Source organism: Haemorhous mexicanus, chromosome 7, assembly GCF_027477595.1.
Source record: "Haemorhous mexicanus isolate bHaeMex1 chromosome 7, bHaeMex1.pri, whole genome shotgun sequence".
Taxonomy (NCBI): Eukaryota; Metazoa; Chordata; class Aves; order Passeriformes; family Fringillidae; genus Haemorhous; species Haemorhous mexicanus.
In genome coordinates, this window is record NC_082347.1 from 14,352,108 (window position 1) to 14,378,190 (window position 26,083).

At 38.5% G+C, this 26,083-nt stretch overlaps 1 protein-coding gene across 2 annotated transcripts in view; it reads right to left on the bottom strand.

Moving 5' to 3' along the window:
• The window catches only part of BICC1 (BicC family RNA binding protein 1), a 90,056-nt gene that overhangs the window by 47,498 nt on the left and 16,475 nt on the right, over positions 1-26,083 (bottom strand). For both annotated transcript variants that reach the window (XM_059851162.1, XM_059851163.1), the window contains exon 2: positions 9,446-9,492. In XM_059851162.1, the coding sequence (XP_059707145.1) occupies positions 9,446-9,492 (47 nt within the window). The remainder of the gene's footprint in view (positions 1-9,445; positions 9,493-26,083) is intronic.

Genomic DNA, 26,083 nt, shown 5'->3' on the forward strand with positions numbered 1-26,083 from the left:
ATAAGAGAGAGTGAATACTAATCAGTGCTCTCCTTGCCTTGAGGGATCAACTGACCAAAGGGATCAGGCATATCTGTCAGCAAGGTTTAATCCCCAACAAATAACCTCATTCTTCTTCTCAAAATGAAGGAAAACCTAAGAAATTGTCTTTCTACAACTTTCCTTCCTCCCCTCTGTCCAAGTGTAATTGTAGTGTTTACAAGCCAAAATATGTAAGCTATTCTCAGTGGAGAAAAAACAGAAGAGGACAAGACACTGGAAGACACCAACAAAACAAATAAGACTGTACTCTGACCCTGAAAAAATTGGCTCTAGCTGCATATCATTGGGCCTTCAAGAAAAAAAAAAAAGTCTACTTGTAAGGCAGCTGGAAGACAAGCTTTTGGCTTCCTTGTATTCCAGCTTGAAAAGTTTATAGTTTAAGCACTTTGGGGAGTTTTTACATTAAGACAGTAGGAAATTATTTTTTCTTATGCTGTATTTTTTGTTTAGCTGATTTTGGATGGAAACTGGAATGTCCTGAATGCAAAAAAACCAACCAAACAAAACTCCCCCAAAGCCCACAAGTATTTCAGAATTCAAAGGAAGTATTTTACACACAGTGGATGAACAAGAACAACATATATAACAGACTTTCTTCATTTAAATCAGGCAGGCACATTAAATCAAAGTATTAGTCTTTATAGTTAGAGTTGGTAAGATACCTATATCTGACCTTCCCACCTTTGGGATTTGGGCATCTTGGCCTTTTCTGCTTCAGGTATTAATCACAGTGAAATGAAAAATGGGTCAGACAGGAATCTGCATCTACTAGTGGGTTTCTGTAGTTACCCAGTATGAATTCCTTCCCCACTTAAGTGAAATTCTTTTTCCAGGCAAGTGAGGAAAAGAACAAAATTAAATCAGTTTGGACTTCAACACCATGTGGAAAAGTAACTCTGAGACAATCTTACTTTACACCATGAAGATGTTATGCCTCGTCTTGGAATACTTGGGTTTCACAGACTTTCTTTCAGTGTTCATCTTGCATCTTCAGCTTTCAGAAAAGTTGTCTTAGTCCCCTAAGTTTGAATGCATTTACAGCTGTACAAACAAGTTCATTTTACGGTTTATTTGAATCATGGAATATAACTTAGATGAAAATTAAGGAAAATATATTTCCATAGGACAAGACCTGAAGAGTCACAGCAGACATGTGAAATTCTGCATGGGGTGATCCTTAGTTCTTCCTCTTGCAGTGCATAAGAGGTGATGCAGCACAATCTGAGAGGATGACTAAACCCTGAACATGACTTCTGGCAGCAAGAACACAGCAATGGGTGTAGCTGGAAGCAGAATTATTTTATTTAATGGTTTGTTGTTTTTTTGGTTCAGGGGGAGGAGAAAGCAAGGCAAGAACAAGGATGGGAAGGAAGAACGTGACTCAAAAGAGGGTTGTGTGATGTTACCCATTGGGAATTCAAACTCCAAAACTGGTGAGGTCAGAGAAAGCACTTGCATTGCCAGAGCACATCAGCAGGGCAGCATGAAGGGCTACTGACTTGGTGAGGAAATTTGAGGAATGTAAGGAGTTAAAGAAGAGATTACAAAACTTAGCCCAAAGCCTGGTGCAAGTACAGAGCTCTTGTGGAAGCCTGGCCAACATTTTGGGTACAGCAATGGATTTGCATCCCAAGCCCTGTTTTGGTTTCTTTCCCCCTGAGGTCATCGACATAAGCAATTCCAATCAAGAATTCACAGTTTGTCACAGCCACTACGCAAAGCTGGACAGTACAGCCTGACCCCCCCGTGTAAGCCCTAATTCTGCAGGTAAGGAGGAGGGGCTGTTCCTGAGAAGCAGCAATGGCACCCCACATCCCAGACTACACTGTCCAGAGCTTCCAGTTTGTGCTCCTGTGTGGCAAAAAAACCCATCTCTCCTATGCAGAGAACCAGAATTAAAACCATAAAATACAGAAAATGCTTTAGTAAGTTTGCTGTGACTGCAGTCTCTCAGACTGACAGCACACATGGTAAGTGCAATCTGTTTAAAATACACAACCAAAGGATACACAGGGAGGACAAGGATCAAGCTCCACTTGTGTGGCTGTACAGAAAAGAGCAGTGGGACAACAGAGCCTTCCCACACACAAGGACATGAATGCCTGTGTGTCATCAAAGGCAGGGCTCCTCATTTTCCCATTTTATAGACCTCTCAGAAACCCAGACATTTTCAGAAAAGGTGACTGCTTGGCTAGTAAAATTAGTCTTCCCTAATTTTACTTGTCTTGGAAAAAGGTAATATGTAAATTATTTTAGACATTACTCTCTGGAATAAGCAGCATGGATAAGGATCAGTACTCCCATATGGTTTTGTTCATGCTTCCACTGCAAGTCATTTGCTTCAATACTGCAGGAAATTGATCTTCACCTACTCACTTGTCCATCTCTGTTAAACTGATTTTTATTTCAGTTTTTATTAAATGCTAAAATAACTATCAAAAAACATTGATGTGTTTTCTGATTGATATATAAAAAGGGAACAGAAGGAAAACTCACCTGCATACTGCTATACAGTGTCATGCAAGCTAAGCAGTACACCAACCCTTCCCCTACAACTTCTCAGGGCCAATACTTGTGTGCAGAGTTTAAGGCTTCCCCAGAGCAGCACACAGGCTGTTTGCTATCAAGGACTAACCCTAGCCCATATTGATTCTAACAAATTTGCCATCTTCACAAAGTTTTCACAGCTATTCCTAAAGAACTTACCAAGAATTAAGGCAAGCATGTGCAGGATGAAGAGGTCCTGAGGCTAAAATTAGAGGTCAAAGTTAACATCATGGCCAATGTATTTATTCATAGTTTTGATCAATGTGTATCACAACTTTTATACTAAATACTAAAACTAATGAACAGGTTATGTATAAAAGCAATAAAGGCAGCAGAGTAAAATACATCAGTTTTACAAATGAAACTTTCAGACTACATAAAAGCTCTAAATCACTAAAGATGGAATTGGGAAAGCTGCCTATATGGATATGGCTTTGGAATTTTTATTGTTTCCATTTCCAGTAAGGGATTTTTAGCCTAGAAAGGATGAGAATAAATGCATGTATGCACATTCACACTGCATCTTTTTTTAACCTTTACTTCACCTGAAAAGAACAAAGATGATTCTTAAAACAAGGGTCTTGTTTAAGCAAATATTGCAGTATTGTTTCTGTATTCAAAAACTACATTAAGTGAATATCCTGCAACAAAAATGTTTCCACAACTTTTTACCTAATTTACAAATACAGCAAAAAAAGTTGAGAGTAAAAATCAATCAAATACCCTTACCTATGGAGAAACACAAAAGTCCTTCACTTGATGGAAAAGTTTATTTTACCCTCAATGGAAATACTAGTCAAGGGTCACAGGTAACACTTTTGTTTTAAAGACATGACAAAGCATAGTTGAAAAGAAAAGAAATATTTAAGCATGCAAAAAAAATTATCTATAGAACTATCTGTCTCTACAGCATTAATGAATTACACAAGTAATATTAAAAAAATCCTAAGAAAAGTATCACTGAAAAAGGAAGCCCCACAGAACACTGTTCAAAACACCAGTATGCATCCAGATCTCCTCTCTGAAACCAAAATCAGCAATTCTCCTCCTTACAAGCCAAAACCCTGAGTATATTCTTGAGTTGTATCATTCTCATACTTGTCTCCTTTATAATATTTTTTCCCTCTGAGGTAAAAGTACAAACATTCCTGAGAAGGAAATCCCTCCTCTATTCTGAGGAAGGGTTTAACTCTCAGAATGAAAGGCACTGAGCACCTCAGTTGAGATGGTGGTGACAAACCACTCCTCCTCTACTGCTTTACAATGCAAGAGATCTTGCACAAAGTGTTAAGTACAGCAATAAAGTGACATAAAGCTGAACTTTATCAACTAAGACTTCATATTACAGGTAAAGTCTCAAGATAGTACCCATTGTATCAGAAGCAACACAGGAGAAACTGGAGATGAAATGAAAAAAACCAAAAATCCTTGGAATTATTCCACTGCCTGAGCAGAATGGTCACTATACTACAGATGGGATGAGTGCCATTTTCCACAAAAATGAAGCCTTCCCACCACTCAGCTCTGCCTGAACTAAGCAAGAAGTTAAGTAAGCATTCTTGATTTACCTTTTTAGAGAAACTGATCCAACCTAAATAGCCTCCTTTCCACTGGGTGGGGTTTTGCCAAAAAGGAGACAAATGTCTCAATCCCAAGACTTCCTGCAAATGTTACCTTGCACTGACATTCTTTCAGCCCCCTAAATCCATGCTGCCCTCTCCAAGCAGTCACTTCCTCTTCCCAGGAAGCTAAATGAGAGGAAGCTCAGGGTAAACTGGATGCCAGCATTCCCATCCCAGCCAGGCACTTGAAGCAAGCTGTAGAAACGTATGGCCTTAATAAATCCTTGTCACATGCTATGAGCCAAGCTCTACATCAAGAGGTTATTTTAATGCTAGTGCAGATCCTGATTTCTACCCAGAAAAACTGAAATGTGTGGAACCAGCTCCTGCAGCTCCAAGCTGCTGTTGTGGTTGAACCAGAGACAAGACCCATGATAATGTCTGATCACAAGGTCTCACCACCAGATAAATAACACTGCAAGAAATGGAGAGCTCAGTGGTTGCCATCAGAAATGGAAACACAGCCCTGGGGGAAACAGAGCTATTAATAGGCAGCTGGGGAATAGCCATGGCTGAAGACACATGAAAAGCCCTTCAGAAGTTAGTCCTGAATGTGGATAATAATTAGCTTGAGACATCTTATTCTCAGGTCAATGATTAATATTTTTAATGCCTGAAAATGCCCCAAGGCACTTGCATTTGAAGCTCTAGATATGCTTCACATTCAGAGATTAAAAAGTCAGACTAATCCACTTCCAGCCTGACCTACTGCAAAGAGAAAATTAAATTTATTTTGTATCAGAATATACTGCCTATACTTACAAAAGGCATACATCAACACTACATTAATATACTCACAAGTAAGAATATTGCAACAGTTAGAAGGTCTGTCCCAGAATAACATAAAAGACATTTTTCAAAGATACAAGAGAAAATACAGGATGTTGCAAACCAAGCTCTTTTACTGTCTTAGATAAGCAAACAGGGCTTGAGGAAGACTCCTTGCTGCCTTTGCTGCCAGAACCTCCTAAACAAATAAAAATGCACAGTCATTAATAACTACTGCATAGAGGATTTTAACAGAAATATGATTAAAGATGCAGTTAGATATAGCCATTTTTCACATTTTCAAATAATCACAGGGGTTTTTTTTTTGGTTTTGGCTGGGCATTTGTTTGTTTGTTTTCTTTTTTAGTCTCTTGCTACTACTGTTTCCAAATACCTGGACTGAAAGATCACCTGTTTTTAAAGGATGGTTTCACCACATCAGGCTTCCAAAATGGCCTCAGTAATTTCTATAGCGCTAATTATTTAATAAAATTAGAAGCTACAGTTTAAACATGCTACATGTAAGCACAGGAAGGAAAATTAAAAGAAACCACTAGTATTCTTTACACTCCTAAACCCCTAATAATTAACAGAAGAGATTTTGGTACACACGTGAAACTTTTGCCCAGTTGCAACTTCACAACTCCAAGCACACTTATGCCTCCCTCAGGGAATAAATACACTTAAATACACTTTTTGCCTAAATCCAGAGAATTCTTAAAACCCCTAAGTACCTGCAACTGGGCAAATGCATGCAAACACCACTTCTGTTTACTTAAAAAAGGTACAGAAGAAACCCTAAACACAAAACATAAAAGAAGGTCAAACACTCAGGAGCAGTAAAACACACAAGTTACTGCACAAATACTGGTAGTATTTCATGCTTCCTAAAAAACCAAGCTCTGCAAATGAACTCTAAAAGGCAGCAAAGCCAGAGCTGAGGAGTCCCTTCAGGCATCCCCCCAAAGCCCACACTAACACATGCACACTGGATAATACTGAAATAAAGAGCTTGGATGTGACCTGTGCAGGCAGAGCACCATGAGTGCATCATTCCAGTCACCACCTTCTGCACGTGCAGTCAAAAGAACTCCACCCAAATTCCACTAAAGCCACAGTCTTCACCTATCACCCACCCTACTGCTCACAGGCCCTTGAGAAGGCTACAGATACACTCCTGTCCAAAGAAATTTCAGAATGAAAGATTACCATCAGCACTAAGATTCCCAAGTGTTTAAAAAGAAAAGAAACCAAGTTGATGATGACAGAGCTAAAAGCAAACCAAAATGATGCATGAAATTCCTCTTGGTCCACAGGGCCAACCCTCACCTGTTTTGGATTACGAACTCTTCAGGACAGAGAACCACCACCTTCTTACATTTTATATAAGAGTGCCACACACCTCTATAGGGTTACATAAATTATCTGTTCCCTGGAACAATGTCCTGGAGGCTTTGCTGGGGAAAGGGCCTTGCTTCCTATGAGGCATGAACCAGATGTTGTGGAACTTGGTGGAAAAAAATCTACTGAAAAGGGGCTCTGGATCATGGACATGTAATAACTTCATATTATGTATTCCCCTCAGAGAATAAATAAGAAAAACCATTTAGAGAGCAAGGATCTTTTACATAAACAGTATGTAACACAACAGCAGAGCAATCCATGTTTATTTAGGATTACCTGTTACTGAACTGCAGATCCAAGAGCTCTACAGAGAAAACTATCCCATTATTTACTTATTTCTTGCTAAATTATTAGTAGCTCCCAGTGGTTTTGAAAAATCCTCATTAGATAATGTTAGATTTTCCCTCTACAATTTAGAAATATTAGAAGAAAGTATGATAAAGTCTTCAGACTTTTAAAAGTGATACTACCAAAAGACTTTTAACTACTTTTCACTTGAATTCAGGACCAGAGGAAGGGGCACTTCTTCCTGCCACAGCAGGACAGAAAAATTACCTGAATTTCACCAAGAATTGGGGCTCATTCTGTAACTCCACAAGCAGCTGCATTGCATGTGCTTGTTTCTGCTAAAATGCTGAGGGAAATTATGCCACTTAAATTGTTATGAAACTCTGGAACTTGAAAGTTGGTAGGAACAGTTCACATCCATTGAGATCCTGTTTCATTATGAAAATCCAAGAAATTCTGCTTTCTCACATGTTTGAAGACTGCTTATCACCAAACCCTTGTATTAACTTTCTTTGAAAGCCACTCTGCAGCTTAACAATGCAGGTTGAGTCTCTGCCAAACCCCCAGGCACAGCCTCCTCTCCCCTCCCTCTTGGTCTGCATGCCTTGACATACAGAATCACCTTCCTGAATATTTGCCTTGTCATTTGCCATTTCAGCATCCCTATGAAAACTTCTTCCATCTCACAAGCCACTTCCAGCCAACCTCAGCAAAATTGAGGGCAGTTCATCAGAACACACCAAACAAGGCATTAGTTATGCAAATAAAGCCCTCATGTTCTAGATGTGGCCTTTCAAGGATGCACTTCTCCCTCCCTGTTCTACTCAAAATCCTGCCAACAATGTCCTGAAGTCTCATTATCTGAATTGCTTTACAAAAACGCCTTTGCTGCAGCTTTGAGTTCATACTGAGTTTCTGGAAGTGCCCTGCTGCCTCAGTTTGCAATGTCTTTCTAATGCCACAAATCACTTTTTTCCTCACTGCACCAACCTGAAACACATGAAATGAGTCTTCATTTTACCTCCACATACTCTGCCTTATTCATTTCACATGAGAGAGGAAAAATTTAACTCTGATTAAAGGAAATTGCACAGACAGAGACGGTGAGTAAGCTATGAGCAACTGTCCAGAGATTTCTTCCAACAAAAGAGAACTCAAAGGAGATAGTTTCCATCTGGTTTTATTAGCTGTAGCATTGTGTGTATGTGCTCAGAAACTTCAGAAATCTACACTGTGGAGTAGATGATATTTTAAGAAGAATGCCAGTTGTAATGAAGCAGCTTTAACCTCCTGCAGCACCCACACTGTGCCTAGATAATAATTTTGCACAAATATGACAAGATCTAAATGCCAGGATAGCCACTGTATCATCAGTGTAAGTAAGGAGTGCACTCATTGACATACTTGAAGTTTAGCATATTTTGCTTTCCTCTTAAATTTAACACAGAATTTTCTGCTATTACACTACTGACTACATAACTGTAAGGTACATCATATCTACAGTAAATAATCAAGCAACCAAATACACATGTTAAACAGATAAGCCACTCAAGAAGAAATACTTTAGCCACATTTTTAAGAATTATGAGCAGATTTATCTAAAAGAGAGAAAACACTGTGGTAAAATTAATAATGTATAGAATAAAGCACAGGCTTCTATGGCTTAGCTTTGTTTCAGCAAGCAAAAAAAAAGCATTTTGATAAAATCCTAAGGAGGCACTATTGACACATTCTCCTCTGTGCACAATAATATCAGACTGTTAAGCACCACATTTGGAAAAATAACTCTCACTGTCAGTTAAGAGCAACATAAATCTGAAAATCCAAACATTTTGGCAGCATATATACTCCTCCTCACCAGCCTTTATCAAGGCATCCCACAGTCACATGCAGGGTAAAGCAACCTTTCACATCTTCCTTTCTGGAACAACCACTTAAAATTATAGCAAAATACAGCAAATTACTTCAATGGAGAATGAGTCAAAAAGGAGTGTCAAGGCATTTCAGCATACAGCAAAGTTTGTACTGTCTTCTCTGTACTAAAGAAATAACAGCTCATTTTTATTAGCCTGCAACATGCAGATTTTCATTAAAAATAACTCATAAATAATGTTCTTCACACTATTCTTGAAAAAAAAACCCCAAAAACAAAAAGACAAAAAAAACCTCAATACTATGCTGCTTTGTAAAAATAATTTCCAAGTCATTACTCTTGACCATGTTTCACTTTGTAGTTCAGTTGCTGCAGGACTCCTTTTCCCAGTCCTTCCGTGCCTCTGTCCAACCACAAACTTTGTTGAATCATTTTGTGGATTGTGCATTTCTTTCTTAAAAGCCCACTGCATTTCTCAACCAAATATTTATGCTTTCAACAATATCACAGTAAGTTGCAAGGCAGTATTTTAATAACAGGATGCAGCATTTATCCACAGACAACATCCTTAAGACTACCTTACAACATCTTCTGGGTTAACAACTAAGCATAACAAATGTTCATCATGCATATTTTAACATTTTCAGTGAAAGAACTGGTAAAACTGTTAAACTGGTTTTGTGCAGGTATGACAGGAGCATACACCAAAGAACCTGTTTCTCATCTCATTCCATGCATGGCTGTTAGCAAGGAGACACTTCAAATGACAAAATTTTTTAAAATTTGATCAATATGGTGGGAACTGTGCATAAAGTTTAATTAGTTGATCACATGCATGAATAATTGGTATCCTTTTTTCCTCTAGTCAGGTGCTGTTATAGAATTGAAATATCTTTCTTACCTTTTGAAAAAAGTCTTCCCCACTTTTCCCTTTGCCCTCTGCAGCAGCTGTAAAACAAAAGTGGGATCTGGTTACTAAATACACAGGAGACAATTTGCAGGCTTACATATAGAAACTCTCAGTGAGTACATGCTGCTGTAAAATAACAACTCTGGGTGTTTTTTCTCATGCAATAAACATTTGTCAACAGCTGAGTAATGCCCAGATTAACCTTTCACAAGTCACTTGCCGAGGAGAGAGTCTGAGGTCTTAGTATTTGGGTACTTGAGCTGAAACACACTGATAGTTACAAAACACACATGGTCTAAGTGTAACAATTTAGTCACACTCCATACTTTGCCCTGCAATTCTACCAACAGCAGGATCAAAAGAAAGCTAGGAGAGCCCAAGATTTTCTGCATCAAATATCACATTATTCAGTGATCTCAAGACCACGACGTGGATTATCTCCCACTTGTATTTAAACTCATAACTGCAAGTTTAGTTAATGCAAATTATTGTACTTAAAATGATAGCACTCTTTACACATAGCTTATGCTGTAGTTCATCTGTGTTGAACTAGTAACCAGTTCAAAACACAGTACCTCAAACTGATTACAAAGAGGGTAATTTCCTTTTCTCTGGAGAAAGGGATGCCTTCAAAAGGAACTCCAAGGGTGGAAAAGAGTTTCCTGAATGGTACAGGATTACTGAAGCAACTTTGTATTTCTCATGCACAAAACAGACCCCTTGAGCTCACCCCACCACCCTGGCTTCAAAGCTATGTTTCAACTACTTGGTTCTGCCCTCCTCCTCCAATTACACAACCAATTCCAAACTTTTAAGGACCTCTAACTCAGCTAATGCAATGTGATAGCAAAATGCAAGTGAGCAGATACAGGCTGGAGGCATGAGATGACTTCTACCCCAGAGGAAGAAGTGCCCCTGCATTTGAAATAAGCTTCTCAAAATCTCAATAACAACACTTAAATACCACACAGAAGAGCTCACTAGCAAGTTTTATCTAATACAGTTTAGAAGTTCATGATTCAACTCCAGTGCAGCCAGAACAGAGGCAGCAAATGAAGCCTGTCAAGCATTCATCTTGCTGCAGAGCAATTCCAGACTCCTCAGTTCCACAAGTCTGAGAAAAAAAAAGCCCTCCCCACCTTCAAAACCCACAGGTGTCTTTATAAGAAGAGCAAACTGGTTCATATTTCACCAGAACAAGGTTTTCTGGAAGCAGAGAAAACAACTGGGGAAGGTTTATTTCCCAGATTTACAAGCTACTGATACAAGCAGAAAAAGACAACTTCCTTGAAGCAGCCCCTTGATAGGTGCACATTGCTTGACATGTTTTCCATTAACTCAGGAATAGATAGGAAATGCTTTTGGGAAGGAAGGAGCACCACTACTCTATTTCAAGTGAAACATGGGACCAACATGCTTTTAATCAGAGGGTACATGAGATAAATTGGAGATGAGAATGTGACAGATGTGTGGCTGAAGCTGCAGTTTTGAGAAGAGACAGATTTTGTTCCAGCTGCAAATGCATAATTTCCAAACTGAATACAAACAAGAGATGGCTTAAGATAATAGCAGTGATGCTCTGCAGGGCATTAAGTAGAATGCTGACAAAGAGGATTCCAAGCTTTTTATTGTAGGTTTATTTTTAATATGAATCATTCTGGTGACCTGATTTACAGCTTGGCCCCACCAACAACTGATGGCACAACAGACAGAATTCAGCAAGCACGAAAAAAGTGGGAAAGAAGAGGGAATGAAAACATCCCAAAATGTGTTCACAGGAAAAAAAACACAACTGTAGAGACAATGGGAAAGTTGGAGCAAATGGCACTTTATAAAAACCTTTAGTTAGTAACTAGTAGGTTTAGTTATTCCAACATATTATAAAGATAGGATCTTTCATTAGAGCTTTTCAGCACATAAGATGCTGTATGATAACCCATTTGTCAGGTCTCTTGATAGCTGTGAAAAGGCAGGGCAGACTGAAGCATCTCTTAACATGTGTTTTAAGGTACCAGAAATTTAACTTCAGTGTCTTTAAAAACCCACCCTACAGTCTGCTGAAATTTTGTCACTTCATGTCCAAGATGCAGCACTATTTAACCCAGGAACAGGTAATGCCTCTGATCATACCTCTTTTCTATATTAAGGTGATCTACCAACTCCATTATGCATTGAATTAATAAGGGAAAGATGCTCAGAATTGTGGCTTAAAGTATTTTGTTACACTTAGAAAGATATATTTCACTATAAAAGCAAAAAAAAAAAAAAAAAGCTTAAAAACTTGAAGACAAACTACATGAATAAATGTATTATGCTACTTTTGAGGTCAGCTATTTTCCAGCTATTGTCTCCCTTTTCCCTCCTTCCTCAAATCATTTAACTCTTTGTACCAATTACGTACTCTTTCATTTTACTTCCTAAATTTCCTCTGTTTTTTATGAGGAGCAATTGCAGTTAAAGAAATTTAAGTTCTATCAGTAGTTTATGAAATTTGTGATGTTACCCACAATTACCTACGTTGGTATGTATATTTATTCCCAAACTAAGCACCTATGTTTAAGAAAGCTTTCAACACGTGTCTGAAATGTTTATGATTCATGTGAAATTATCTTGAAGCCTTTCTGCTCTCTAAAGTAGGTAAAGGCAGTATTGAAAATTCTGAAAAGAGTAGGAATAGCCAAAACCAAGGGCAAATTTATCCACTTCTCTTATAATTGAAAAGTTAAACAGATTTTGTTACAGCAAGACAAACCCAGAATCTTTTGCAGGGAAATGAGCAAGAGAAACATTCCAGAGTTATGAAATTTATGCAGAAGCCATTAAAATGCAAATCATTTACAGTGTTCTCCACAAGCAGATGCAATTTAGTAAGGCATTGAGGTTTACCTCAAATCAGATAAACTGAGATAAAAGCAAACTTGAATTCATGTTTAGGAAAAAAATCTCCTAGGTCATCACATGCCAAGACCATATTTTCTAAACAAATCTTGAGAGTATTAACCCTGACTCTCAAAATAAACTTCAGCTTTGAAATATCATATTAAGAAGCTCACAATATTTACATCTTACAATGCACTCTGGCAAATTATTTTTGTAATTTTAATAATAATAATAATAATTAGATTTTCAAACCAAGCTTTATCCAGAAAAGCAGGAAGTTTTCAAGTTACCAAACACAACAGACAACAAGCCTTTTGTGGGAGGCTGAGGGGGGACAGCAATGCTGTACCTGAGCTGCATGGAAGGTACAATAGAGCCCATCTCTACTAAATTTGAAATAAGCTTTCAGATTTTAATGAACAAAGTTTCACATTTTCTGAAATTATGGAATTCAAAATACCACACCAGTAACAAACAACATAAAGAAGTGACATTATTGCCTGGCATGTGCCATAGGAGACCACTCCACCCTTCTGCCAGTGGTCCCTGTCCCCAAAGCAGGCTTGAGAGAAATCACAAACCAGATGCTAATTAATCCAGCTGTACCTGACTTCTCACTGACAAACTGCTTCATTTCTGCCAACTCAGGAAATACTGTTTTCTTAGAAAACAGTATTTACTTTATGGTATTGAATAATCACTTAAACTTAACCAACCCTCCAAAAACTAGGATTACTTTTACACAAGGTGGCTACATTGGTTTCAGAAATACAGATGAAACCTATGTAAATGTGCATAACAAGCATTTTATATTTTAGGCTGTACTCTGTTTATTGTAATTTCTTCCATACCATGAAATATTTTATATTAGATTTTTGCTTTTCAAGACATATTGGATTGCTGAGGTTCCATCCAATACAAATATGAAACAGTTGAAACAGGTGTTAACTGTTATGGTACCCAAGAAGTGCACCATTTGTCTACTCAATCACCAAATCATAAAAAGGCCCAATTGTAATTTCTAGGTTCACATGGAAAAAATGAATTTGAGCTTTCACTTCACATGTTATTTCAGTTATTAAAAAAGTTATTACAATACAGGTTATATTTTACAGGAAGGGAACCCAAGAAACACTGATTAAGTCAAATGAATTACCGTAACTTTGCTGATCTCACACATCAGTTTTGTGTCTTTCTTTCCCAACTCTTGAAGTTATCAAAAACCCAGGGTAACTGAGTGTGACTGAGTTGGTGACTTTGCCTTTACATTGATTAGTGTCCAAACTTTCTCCTCTTTCTGCACTCAAAGATTACATTTTTAAGAGAACAAAAAAGCATGTTCTGCTCTTCAGCTCTCAAGTATGCTGAAAAAAAAAAAAAATCATTCCTTGCATCAAAATACTCTTTAACCCGAGAGATAACCAGGTATTATTTTCATTGTATCAAGACAAATCAACCTAACAGGATTTCAAGAAGCTGTAGAATAATATAGGTAAGAAGGTAAGTGCTCAATTCTCCTTTACCTTTCCTATCCATTGCATGAGAAAGATTTCATAACATTTATGCCAAGAGTATCCTCATGTTATTTAGATTTGAGTTTTTTCCTCAAACTGCCATGGAAACATGCTAGCTATATAAGAACGTTGATTTTTATTTACTCCTAACTTTTTAAATGGAATGGACAGTTATTTATTGAAAGCCTGAGCTACTTCTCCAAAGTTAAGCTGCTATCATACACAAAGAAACCCAACCAAAAACTTCTTTCATTGAACCAGAAACCACCTGATAAAGAGATTGTGTTTTCCTGTGCACCAAGTCAGACACTAACCCACACATGCTCTGAAAGCTTGCTTATATCAAGCCAAGATAAAGAATTCCACCCCCATGACCACAGAGTTAAGCCAAATTGCTGAAAATATGCCTTTAGGAATAAAAAGATAGAGCGTACATTGTTAAAGAAAAAAATCTGACCTTAAATTGAATTTACTGAAATCCAAACAAAACAATTTTCCATTTTTCTTGTAATTGCAAAGCCAGTCTCACTTCCAGTTTTCAGCTTAGGAATGAAGAAGTCTCAGAGACAACTCAACTAAAATATACAGTCTGGCAAGAGAAGTAACAAGGCTTAAACAAGCAAGAAATCTGCTTGTTTCTGAAAAACTTACATAATTGAGACTGTTAACTGGCTTTTCAATAAGATTATGTATTCTTTTTACTTTCTTAATAATAATAAACTTCATAAAATAACCTGTTACACATAGCAATTCCACTATTTTGGAGTCTTAGTTGGCTTCATGGAGTCTTCCAGAGTTGGTGAATGAAAATCAGACATTCAAATGTTTTTAAACTTATACACAGAGCAATCTTCAGGTTTTGAGGATGCTCACCATAGACAGATCAGAGCAGATGGTACCAGCAAAGAAGACTGAGCAAAGGGAGAAAAGCTCTAAAATTCTTGAGAAATTACTGGAACATTCAACAAAAGAGAAAAAAGCAAACTATACCTCTCCATAGAGCATGATGACAAAAAAGTAATGACAAAGTCAGGACCCACAAAGTATCTGTAATATTACAGAGACTATCCAGAATCTACATATTTTGTGACAAAAGGACTCTTGGAATGAGGGTGAAAGTGTCACCTTTTATTAAGAAGTCGGACAAAAAAATTTTAGAAGTCCAAACAAAACCATCCATGCTACAAACTTATAATGTTTATAAGGGAGCATTCTTCCTCTGTTAGAACAGCCAAAGAAGAACTGGAAGAATTTCAGCATGTTCAGTAAATGACAATAAGTAGCCTGTCAAATATCTGGACAATTTTGGGTGGGTTGCAGTGTATCTCCTCCTGTTAGCAGGAACTCAATACACAACTGCTGAGCTATCCACAGAGAGGCCAGCTGTGCTCCAGCATCTGACAGACCAAAGCAGTGCTGGGAACTAAGCAGGCTGAGTCTGGGGTGCTTTTTCCCTGCTGCTCTAGTACAGGGTCAATGAGCCCCCTTGGCCATCCAAGGTCCACGGGCTCTTTCTGGACCCTCTGCCAGCTGGAGGAGGCTCACTGGATCAAGGCTGGCATCATCAGAATGTGACTGTAAACACAGACAGGTGACACATCCAACATCTTCATTCTCCCCTTAATACTAGTCATATTCACTTAGAAGAATATTAACTTTTCAATTCCCCTGAATACTATATTAAAATTAAATTGTTGATACTAAAATTAAGATTGTTGGCAAATAACTGAAACCAGCTCTACAATCAAAAGTCAGGAAGCTTCACCCATCATTTGTGATGAATAAAGGGAACAACAACACAGAGAAAAAGAAAAAGCTTAAAATACACTACACTTGCTTCCACTAGCTCTGCATGCATTGCCAAGAAAGAATGCAAGAAAAAAAACCCCAACACACATACTCCGAGGACCAAAAGGACATTGATTTTCCACAAATATTCCTAGAGATTTCCTCATAGTATTTGTAGGGAACTGACAGATTTAGTGACTGAAAGCTAAGGGGAAAAACAAATAGAAAGGGGGAAAAAAGGAAAAAATAATTGGGTTATACAGAAAGCAACTTGCCTAGTCTATTCCACCATCAATATTTTTGGAGTTGCATAACTACAAAACTCTATCTAAAACCAATAATTTAATACACAACAACTGTAAATTTAAGATATCTAACAGATTTTTCTAATTTTGCAAAACAAATTTATCCCTAGGGAAAAAGCCGTCTTGCCAAGACTCTGCATAAAAATAAGTCAGCTTGTTTATTTATTTTTAGAGACAAGTCACAGCTTGAAGGCAGGCAGTGAAGCTGGGGTTGCTCTTTTTCCTTGGTGGATTTCTTTTTCCAGAGGCACACATGGGTGCAGCTCACACCCAGTGCCTGGTGGGATGTGGAGCACAGCGAGTGGTGGCACGGCATTGAGGAGTTAATGAGGATAATGAAGTGACTGCTCTGCCCCCTGCCAGCCACTCCGGAACAAAGCCAGGGAAACTGAGGAGCTGTCAGCACTGTATTACCTGATTAAAACTGCTCTACTGGCTGCCACTTGTTCACTGTTAGAGCCACAAATGCTCCATCATCTCTCTAACCGGGTAAAGTATTCCTGGAGGTCTCCTACATCACCCTTCAGATGCACTCAAGGACTTCTGCTGTTTCCTACAGAAGACAGGCCAGCTAAGGCTTCCAAACAGATTTTCAAAGCTCTGCTGAAGTCTTCATTCCAATGACTGACAGAGAGTAAATCAATGCCCCTGCTTCCGGGATCAGCAGAGGGCTTCTTGGAAATTGCTAAACTAATAAAATTCAACTGAAGTTAACAAGAAAACAACTTCACAACAACTTTGTAACAACTACACTTAGGATTTCCTGAAAGTGTAAGGAGTCTGAAAATGAACACAAGTTTTCCATTTCAAGTTTGTAACCACTTTATTGGTACTGTGAAAGGAGAATATCCACGCAAACAGTCTACCTAGTTGCCAGGTTGTGGGAAAGAAGATGAGAATTCCAAGGAAGAAAGACTTACTGATTTTTCATCAAATAATTCCGCTATAATCCTCAGATTTTAAATTACAAGCTACATTTTTCTTCCATTTTAATCAATGGATGAAGATGGTTTTTGACACCTAAATAACAGCCAAGTTGAACACCCTATTATTAGGTCCTGCTAAGAGAGAAAACTTCCATCTGTGCTACTGATAATCACTTTTTTACAAGTGAGCCTATCAAAAAGTGAATTATGAGACAGCTTTGTTAAGATCCATTGCTATGAGCAAGAGTGCAACCTGATTGAAATCTTACATTTAGTACATTCAAGCATTATAGCTCCTCAAGTTCTGTGAAAAACATCCTTGAAATACTACTGGAGGCAGTAATAAAAAGGGAATAGAACAATTCTATGACTTTCATGTTTATAAAGCATTTTTGCTGCCTACATATACAAAAATAAAGCATCTGTGACCTCAGTCTTCCTTTGCTCTTTGCCAAGCAGCTCCCTGAGAGATGCAAAGTGGAATCAGTCACATCCAAAAAGCAGCACCTATACTGAGATGTAAAGGAAAGGTGATGTGGTTTAGCTTCTATTATTTTCATCAAGGAGTTAGTTAATTGCCTCTCTACCTTCAAACAGGCCTTTCAGCATTTCAATTTTCCAGGAAATTTGGAACTTTGTAGCCAAAATGATAGACTGGCCAGAAAAAAAATTCACATTGTATTAAATTGTTCCAAATCCTTTGTAGTGAAAAACTGACAGCAGCATGTGCAGCCAGCCTTGAGAGCACTCTCCCACTTCAAACACAGCTTAGATGTTATCAGTTCTCTCGACCTGTTACCCAAGGAAAGGCAGTTTGGGAGGAGACAGCTGGAGATGGGCAGCTCTAGCAGCTGCAGGAAAAAGTCACCAACTCACCATATCATACCATGCTGCTGTTATAAAATATTTCTCTGCACAGCGATAAAAATTATGAATATTTATGCCAGTAACTCACTTGTCCATTACTCCAGGCTTCCTGTCTAACCCAAGGGAAGAGACCACAACACTGTGACAGGATGAAGCCATTCCAGCCCTTCTCCCACCTTGCCTGCCTCAGTTGGCACCCCCATTATTATTAGTGCATGAGCTGCCATGCACATAACCTGCTCTAAATATGGGGGCTGTGGTTCCCTAGGAATGTATTCAAAATAAAAATATGGAAGACAAGGACCAAGGGTGTAGCATTTTGCCCTTTCCCTCCAGTGTGGCCACTGTAAACACTGCAGAAGGGACAGGACAGCGGAGTGAGCCGCCCCTGTGCTGTCACACATCTGGAAATGGGCCAAAGCATTCATGGCAGGGCAGGAGAAACAAGACACAAAGTTTGACATTTTTCTAAAAAGTTCTGCAGTGGGACTGCCTAGAGTCTCTGGATGAGACAGCTCAGAAAAAAAAAAAGCCTTTGAGTGCCTCAGGAGGCAGAACCTCCCTTGCTGCCAGTGCCTGACAGATCCAACTCTGCCCCAAGCCACATTATCCATTTAACAGGGCTCGCTGTTTACAGGAGGAAAGAAAATCATAATATCAGCAGTGCCCCGGGGGCTGACTGAGGATACCTGCCAAATACAAAAGCTCTGCTCTCAGCAGATTGATGGCTGGGGCTATTCTTTCTATTTGTCTAGCATTCAACTTTCCCTCAATGCACATGCACTTTTCTTGTCAGGTATGAGTACAGATACTGCATGATTCATTGCATGGGAGGGGAGAACGCAGCAAGGCTGTAAAAAAAATTAGAAACAAAAACCCTACAGAATTGGATAAAAATGTACACAATATTTTTCTGATGGTCCTGCTTGTTATGAGTCATTCACAGATGTGGAGTTGAAGGAGAGAAGCCAAGATTAAGTCAAAGACAAAGTTTTATACAGGAAACCAGTTTGAGTCTGTTGCAATGCAGGTTAAACACTGAGCTCCAAGGCCTTTTCCAACAGTAAGGAGACACTGCCTGTATCTGGACCCATTATGCTGAACAAGATTCTGGAATACATTTGACAGGAACAAAAAACTCCCATTATTTGGAATTACAAAGTCTCCTGCTTTCCTAAAATTCAACCAGCCCCACAATTCCCAGCTTCCTGGATGAAACTGGAATATTTAGAGAACAAAACAAGAGTTTAATTTTCCTGTCCAAACCCAATTTGCTCTTAATTTCTGTCTCTATCAGAAGAAAAAAACCCAACAGCCTCAGTTTTTAAATGACACATGTTGTGAACCCACTTCTAGGTATCCCTTCTCCTGCTCCTGCACATCCATACAGCTAGTAACACTTGCAAATCCACACACCAGGCTGCCTGGCATCTCCTTTTCCCTTAATGCGAGAATTTTGAATGCCTGCTGTCTTCTATTTTGCATTCATCAGTTTCAAAATATACTGACCACCTTGGATGTAAATTCTTTCCCAGACAAAAATCCAATTCAGGTTTCTTGCTATATTTTAATTCCAGATTCTAAGGCATGTGGCGATAGAGGAATTCTAACAGAGGGCTGTTCAGTTTAGAACAGTCAATTTCCCCTTCAGGGTAAAATTGAGAGTCACTCCTGTACACTAAATTTGTAATATGTTAGACTACTGACAGTACTACTGAAGCAGTGCCCACTTGATATCAACTGTTGACTTGAGTATTTGCAAAAAGTGAATTGGATCTTTTTTCCATCTCTTACTCCCTTTAAATGAAAAACACCAGTTTAAATATACATACAGAAAAATGTAAACCCACTTAAACGCTTCATGAGAAGGATAATTGAGCTATAAAACAACATTAAGTAGCAAAGGACAAAAAGTTTAAAAAGCCAAGAAGAAAAGCATAAAATAAACAAATGTAAGTAAGTGCAGGCATAAGCTCTGGGGCAAGGCATTGATGCATTCAGTTACTTAAAAATAAAAGAAGACAAAGGTAAAAATCACACACAACCCCACTTTCAGGAATACACCCTATGTCTCAATTCATAGCTTTAAAGACGGGAAGAAAGGGTGCCAGCCTAATCTTGGATACCATCATAATCCACGTAACATTTGAAGAAGGCAAGCACATCAGTTTGACACAAGAACCAAAACAATTTGTTCAAGTGACATCACTGAGGAAATTGCAAAGCAGATTTGTAGAGAGAGTGGGATGGATCCCCCCAAAGGGTGGAAGCAGACAAAGTAAATTCACCCATCCATCCAGTCTAGAGCTGTTTATCACCACAACAAAATGTGCACCAACTTGTCACCCGTTTTTCCATGTACTTGCAGGGCATGAAATCTAAATTAAGTATCAGCACAAAAATACAGTGATAAAACTTGCCAAACTCAAGTTTACTCACAACACCAAGATCTTTCTGCTTTTAAGAAACTAAGGAAATGAAGTAATTGTTTAGGTAAGAAGATCAAAGCACAACAGAAGTCTAGACCCTTCTGGTAAAGGTGAACAAGTCTTATTTTCACAGCTGGTTTTATGTCCACATTTTCATCATCTACATGAATTTTTCTTATGAACAGTTCTCATATTAAAAAACAGAACTGCTATATACAGCTGCCAAAGCATTAAACTATTCCATTTATGTGCATGCATGTAAACAAAAACATACACATTCATAGTGAATCAAGAAGGTCAAGCTGTATAACTAGGATTTCTAGACCCAGTTTACAGTAAGATAAAAGCCTGCACTGTTTTACATTACACTGGTAAAATTTGGCCAGAAGTTTGGCATCCATACCAGCTCCAGTCATGCCACATTAGATGTGGACTGCATAAGGTGTTAAGAATAATTCATTGGTTTTTAATTTAGAATTGTGGACTGTTTAGCAAAAAAGAGGATAGCTACCTTAAGAAAAGCAAAAGCATTCTGATTTTAGGGTGTTAAACAAAAAGAAATTAAACAAATTATGTTAGTTTTAATCTCCTAAGTGAAATTAATCCACCTGGGAAACCCTACCTGTTTTTTCACTGAGGCAGCACTACAGATATAAACAGTTCAGGACTGAGACTTAGCAGATGAATGTATCCAGAAAAACACTTCTCTAAGCTGGCTCCAGGAGAAAGCCCCTTTTGGGCAAAAAGATTCAACTCCACAAGAAATTCTGCACTTCTACTGGTCTCCTTTCTTTTTATTACCAATAAGTTTTTCAAACTAAATCATCTTCTAGGAAAAGTTTGCTGAATGGTAGCAAATCCTTGTGAAATTCAGATAGACAATAATTACATTCTTTCACCATCTATTTTTCCTTAATTTTCATTGACAACTACAGAATACGTATAACAATTTTCACTACAGTGGAAGAAGCTGAACCACAAGGAGATAAATCATGCTAACACTGTATTTAGTTTGCCATATACTCCTTCAGAAAACCTGAGCATTCTTGCCAAACCACAGGTTAGGTGGCATAGACAAGTGGAATTTCAAGCTACACAAGCAAGCAGCCAAGTCACAGATTCATTACTGTTTCATGGAGAAGTGCTCTACACTCCAAAGAATGCACCATGGCTCAAGTATTACAAAATTGAGCTCAGGCTGTGTATGAGAGTAAAGGAAAGAGACCACAAGTCAGTCATCTAAAGGTTAAAATAAACCCAAACCAAAATCTTATCTGGCAGAACACACAGTGATATTTATTCAAATACCTCAATGCTACTGAGATTTGTCCCTCAAAGATCCCAAAGCTCTTTCTGAAATTGAACACAGACATGCTGGAAGCACACATCACTAGAGGCTACACACACAGAGAAGTTTTAACTGCCCCTTCACCTTAAAGCACTGATCTAGGCTGTTAGCCCTCTTCACATGGTGACTCCTTCCAAATATGGGCTTATCTTAAGAAAACAAAGTTAGACAAGGATGCAAATTTTGCAGTACTTTAATAAAAATAAATTAACGTCTTATAGACAAACTTTATAGCTCAGCTGTCAAAACCTGTATGTATTTTTGGGCCATGCTTTCATATAAATTAACATGCTCAAGTTATTTTTTCTTGGTTTCCAAGCTGTGTCTTCTGGCTACAGGGGAGATGCATAGAAATGCAAAGCTCCCTCCACCCAAAGGCTCTAAAGAGATGAGTCTTTAGAAATCCAGCTGCATTAACCACTGGATTGCTTGTGATTGCCACCTCCTGGAGGCAAGGTCCTGCCATAGGGGAGCTGAAACTCTCCCAAGGGACTGCAAAGTCCTGGCAACACCTTTTTGCTGCTACCCTTGTGAGTCTTCATCTGCACTTTTCAGTCCTCAGGAAGCAACCCCACAGAGGAGTGAAACCCCCAGCAGAGACCTGGACTGCTCAAACCTACCCCAACACTGCTGTGGGCATCAGACTAACCCTAAATAAACATCACTGGGGAGTGTGTGCCCCAAGACTTGAAAGCCAGCCTTTGTGGGCTGCTGAACCCTTTATTCAAACCTTATGAAACCGAGCGAGGCATTTAAGGACCGGGCAGGAAGTGGAGAGCTGAAGTTATGTTGCCTACACAAACAGGCCCCAAATATGTTCCTCAAATCCTAAGATTCCTTTCTTCTCAAGCACAAGCAAATCACTGACTGCAGTGTACAATCTCAAAGACCTGCATCTGGCCCCCTGCTATCTAATTTGTATTTTTATGGACTCAAAGCTATTTCTACAACTGCTGTTTACAAGAAATATATAAGTCAGGAAAACTCTACAAAGCTGCATTTACACAACCTTGTGATACAGTGCAGGAAATGCTTAAGCTAAATTAATGACCATAAGTAAACAAGAAAGCATTGTTTTGTGGTTAGACAACTGTAATTCCGAGTTACACAACTCATTTATCTAGAAACCTTGACTATTTCTGATATTAAATTCCCCTTTTTTATGTTCAAGAATCAGGAAAGTCCTGCTTAGAAGAGCTGATACAATACAAAACCCTTTAAGTCCATGCAAAATAAACTGGAAAGAAACTTGTAAACTTAAAGGATATAAAATGTCAAGTGTGGGGAAGTGAAAAATTAAAACAAAGAATGTGCAATTTCTGCCAAAATCTAGAAAAACAAACAATAACAAGTAAGGAACTATGATTTGGCCCACTTCTGCCTCCAGTTCCTGCGTGGGGGCTTTAGCTGAAGAAATATCATATTTTTGCAAACAAAAAGAGGCTTAAGTAGCAAGATGTTAGTAAAGCTGATTTAATGCAATGCTGCTTTCAGGACTAACTGTTTTACCATTTTTGCTCAGCATTACTCAATTTCAATCTTTTCCGTAAAAGTTTTTGTCAATTTTTTTTCCCCTGCATTACATCAAAAATCGGCTCCTTTTCCAGTAGCAAATACAAACCCAATTCTTTATCAGCAAACACAGAATGCCATTACCACCTATTCATAAAAACCACTATGGGCTGGGCATTGTGTAACATCCCTCAACATGGCACACTTGCAAAATATCCCAGTTTTTATAAATATTGCCCATGTGTTTCATGCTTTCATAAAGCTTTTGCCAAAACACTCACTTTTTAAGTGACATGGAAAGCTTAGTAATGTGGAAGGAATGTCAGTGAACCAAAGAGAAAAATCAAGTCTACTTTCAAACCTTGCTATTTGCCCTGTTACCTGGCAATTGGTGTTCTTTAGAGAAGCCATAATTAACCAACATAATTAATGCACACATCCAGATCTGCTGAGGCTGAGCTGACATGGTACACTTAGCAATTTTATACTGCCTTTTATAAGAAAGGTATGTCACTCTCAGGACTTGATAGTGAATAAAACCAAAACCACAGCCAGTTTTTGGACAAAAAAACCTAGCAGAGTGTCATCTGATAATTAGATAGCTATGGTAGCAGATTAGTTAGACTGGAAACCACAGGAAAGCAAGCTTTTATTGGAGAGGTACAAAAGTACTGATGAGGTTCTTTTCAAAAAGACCAGGAAATAAGTAGCATAAAACATCAACTTACATATCAAGGAAGCCTGGCAAAAGGAAAAATACTATCCAAAGGTCTTTAAAATAATCTCAGGCAAGACCCATACACAGGGAACTCTAGAAGGGATTGCTCTTGAGAATAATTCTAGCTAGGAATGACAAAGACAGCCAATATAGGAAAAAGGGCTCTTTTATTTATTTATGGAGCCACGTTTGCTCCTGAGAAATCCCTGTGTGTGACTCACATGATGTAAAGCACAAGCAGGCACATACATTAAGGTACTTCCAATTCAGCTCTACAAACAGGGTATTTTTAATTTACAATAACCACATCTGTATGCTGGCATGTGAGAAAACAAGGACGCCGTGCAAACGCGTGATTTCTAACTCAAACAACAGCTTTGTTTCCAACAGGCAAGGGGGCTCTGAACTGCAAACCTTCCTAAGGAAATACAGTCCACTTGAGAGCAGGGGGAAGTAGCTCAAAGTCAGCATTCCCAGACATAAATAAGCACGTCCTGGGGTCAGCTTTCTGTGAAACAAACTTATTACCCATCAACGAAAAAATGAATATTTGTGTGCTTGCAATAGCCATCAGTAGTTTCTGCAACCAAAATCGAACCACGTGAGTGCTTTATGTTCAACAGAATTAACAATAAAGCAAGCCTCAAGCACTCAGTTTTGCTGCAGAGTAAAAATATAATGGCACTGCTGCCACTTGACAGCCAAGGGGATCTTAGCTTTGTATTTCAGTGAAAACAATCACCATCCTGGAGCACAGACTGGCCAATGGCCCTTATGTGCCCACATTTGGCTACTGCTTCCAGTAAACACCAGCTAGTAGTTCATTTAAAAACAAAAATAAAGCATCCAACAAAGTCCTAAAAAGTCCCAGTTACGAAATATTAAAAAGATTGCTTTAGGTTTTCATTCTCTATCAAAATGTGTAATAGGAGTAGATGATGGACAATGAACAGCAGCAACAAAACAGCCTCAATAAAAATCACACAGTTTATGTAAGAGGTGAACACTCTGTAACTCAGCCTCACTTTCTCTCTGATGACTATTTCAAGTCATGTAATTTTACAACACCAAATTGCAAAGCATGCAGGCAAGTATCACAATCACAGAAAAACCTATCATTTCCCAAGTCCTCCATTACCTAAAGCTTTATCAAGCCCTTAGGAATGAAGTCTTTCACATACTGGGTGAGATTTAGACGTCTTGGAAATTCTCCAAGTTAACTCGTAAGTTTTACAAAAAGTAAACATAAAATATATAACAAACACAAAATAACATCTAATGCTTCTTCCTCTTGTAATTTAACAAAAAACCTCTCCACAGAACAACCTCTTTAACTGTGTTGTTCTCAGTGTATTGAGCCTCTGACATTAATTTCAGCTTTTTTTTTATCACACAGAGCAACTCAGGATCCAAAAAGCCAGGTCAGCAGTCCCACAGGTTTTCAAGAACTATGCAAAGCCTGGAATAATGCTGAATAAGCCAAAAAGCCATCCAGGAGAAAAATAAAAACAAAGCTGTACCACCAGCTGAAAACTGAAAATTTAAGGCTAAGTATTCTACTCAAAATTGACAACCCCACAATTATTTTCCTGAGAAAAGAGGGAGAAGATATATCATGGAGCCCTTGAACATGAAAATGCCTGCTACTGAGGAACAGAAAAGTTAAAAAAGCCATGACAACCTTTGCTCTTTGCCATGCAGAAAGCTCTGCTTTAAAAAAAAAAAAAAGTCCACAAAAGATTCCAAACATTCTTCTTCCATTACAATTATATAGATTTCAAGATGTTCCGCAATGTGAACCAAAGCTTTGTGCAGTGCAAAGCAGCCAACAGAAAAATTACATTTTTCCTGCAGTTAAAATGGATTAGCTTTAAAACCAAGCAGAAAAGGAAAAAATGGAGGACTTGCTGCTCTAGTTCCCCTGCTGAATGTTTGGAAAGTTCATGTTTCAGGAGTTTTCAAGCAGAGTAAACTGCACTGGAAGAGGAAGGAGGTTAAACACTATGCTATACTGGTAGAGTTGGGGATCTTAAATCACAAATGCATTGAGAAAGGGTAAGAATTAATCCCCACAGAGGGATCTGCAGCCGTGCTCAGCCCTGCTGTCACACACAGCACACACAAACACCACCAGGGAAAATGGGCATTTCCAGGTCAGGAAAATCCTCCCCACAGTGCAAGTGCCCACTCAGAATAAACTGCATTATGCCTCCTGCAGAAAAATGGCAAACACAGCCCTACCCACACATGATAAGTATTAAGCAAAGCCTCCTACTATTGACTTTATTTAACTGGGTCTTCCTAGAGTTGCAATTAATCCCTAGGAATTTTCCAAGTTCCTA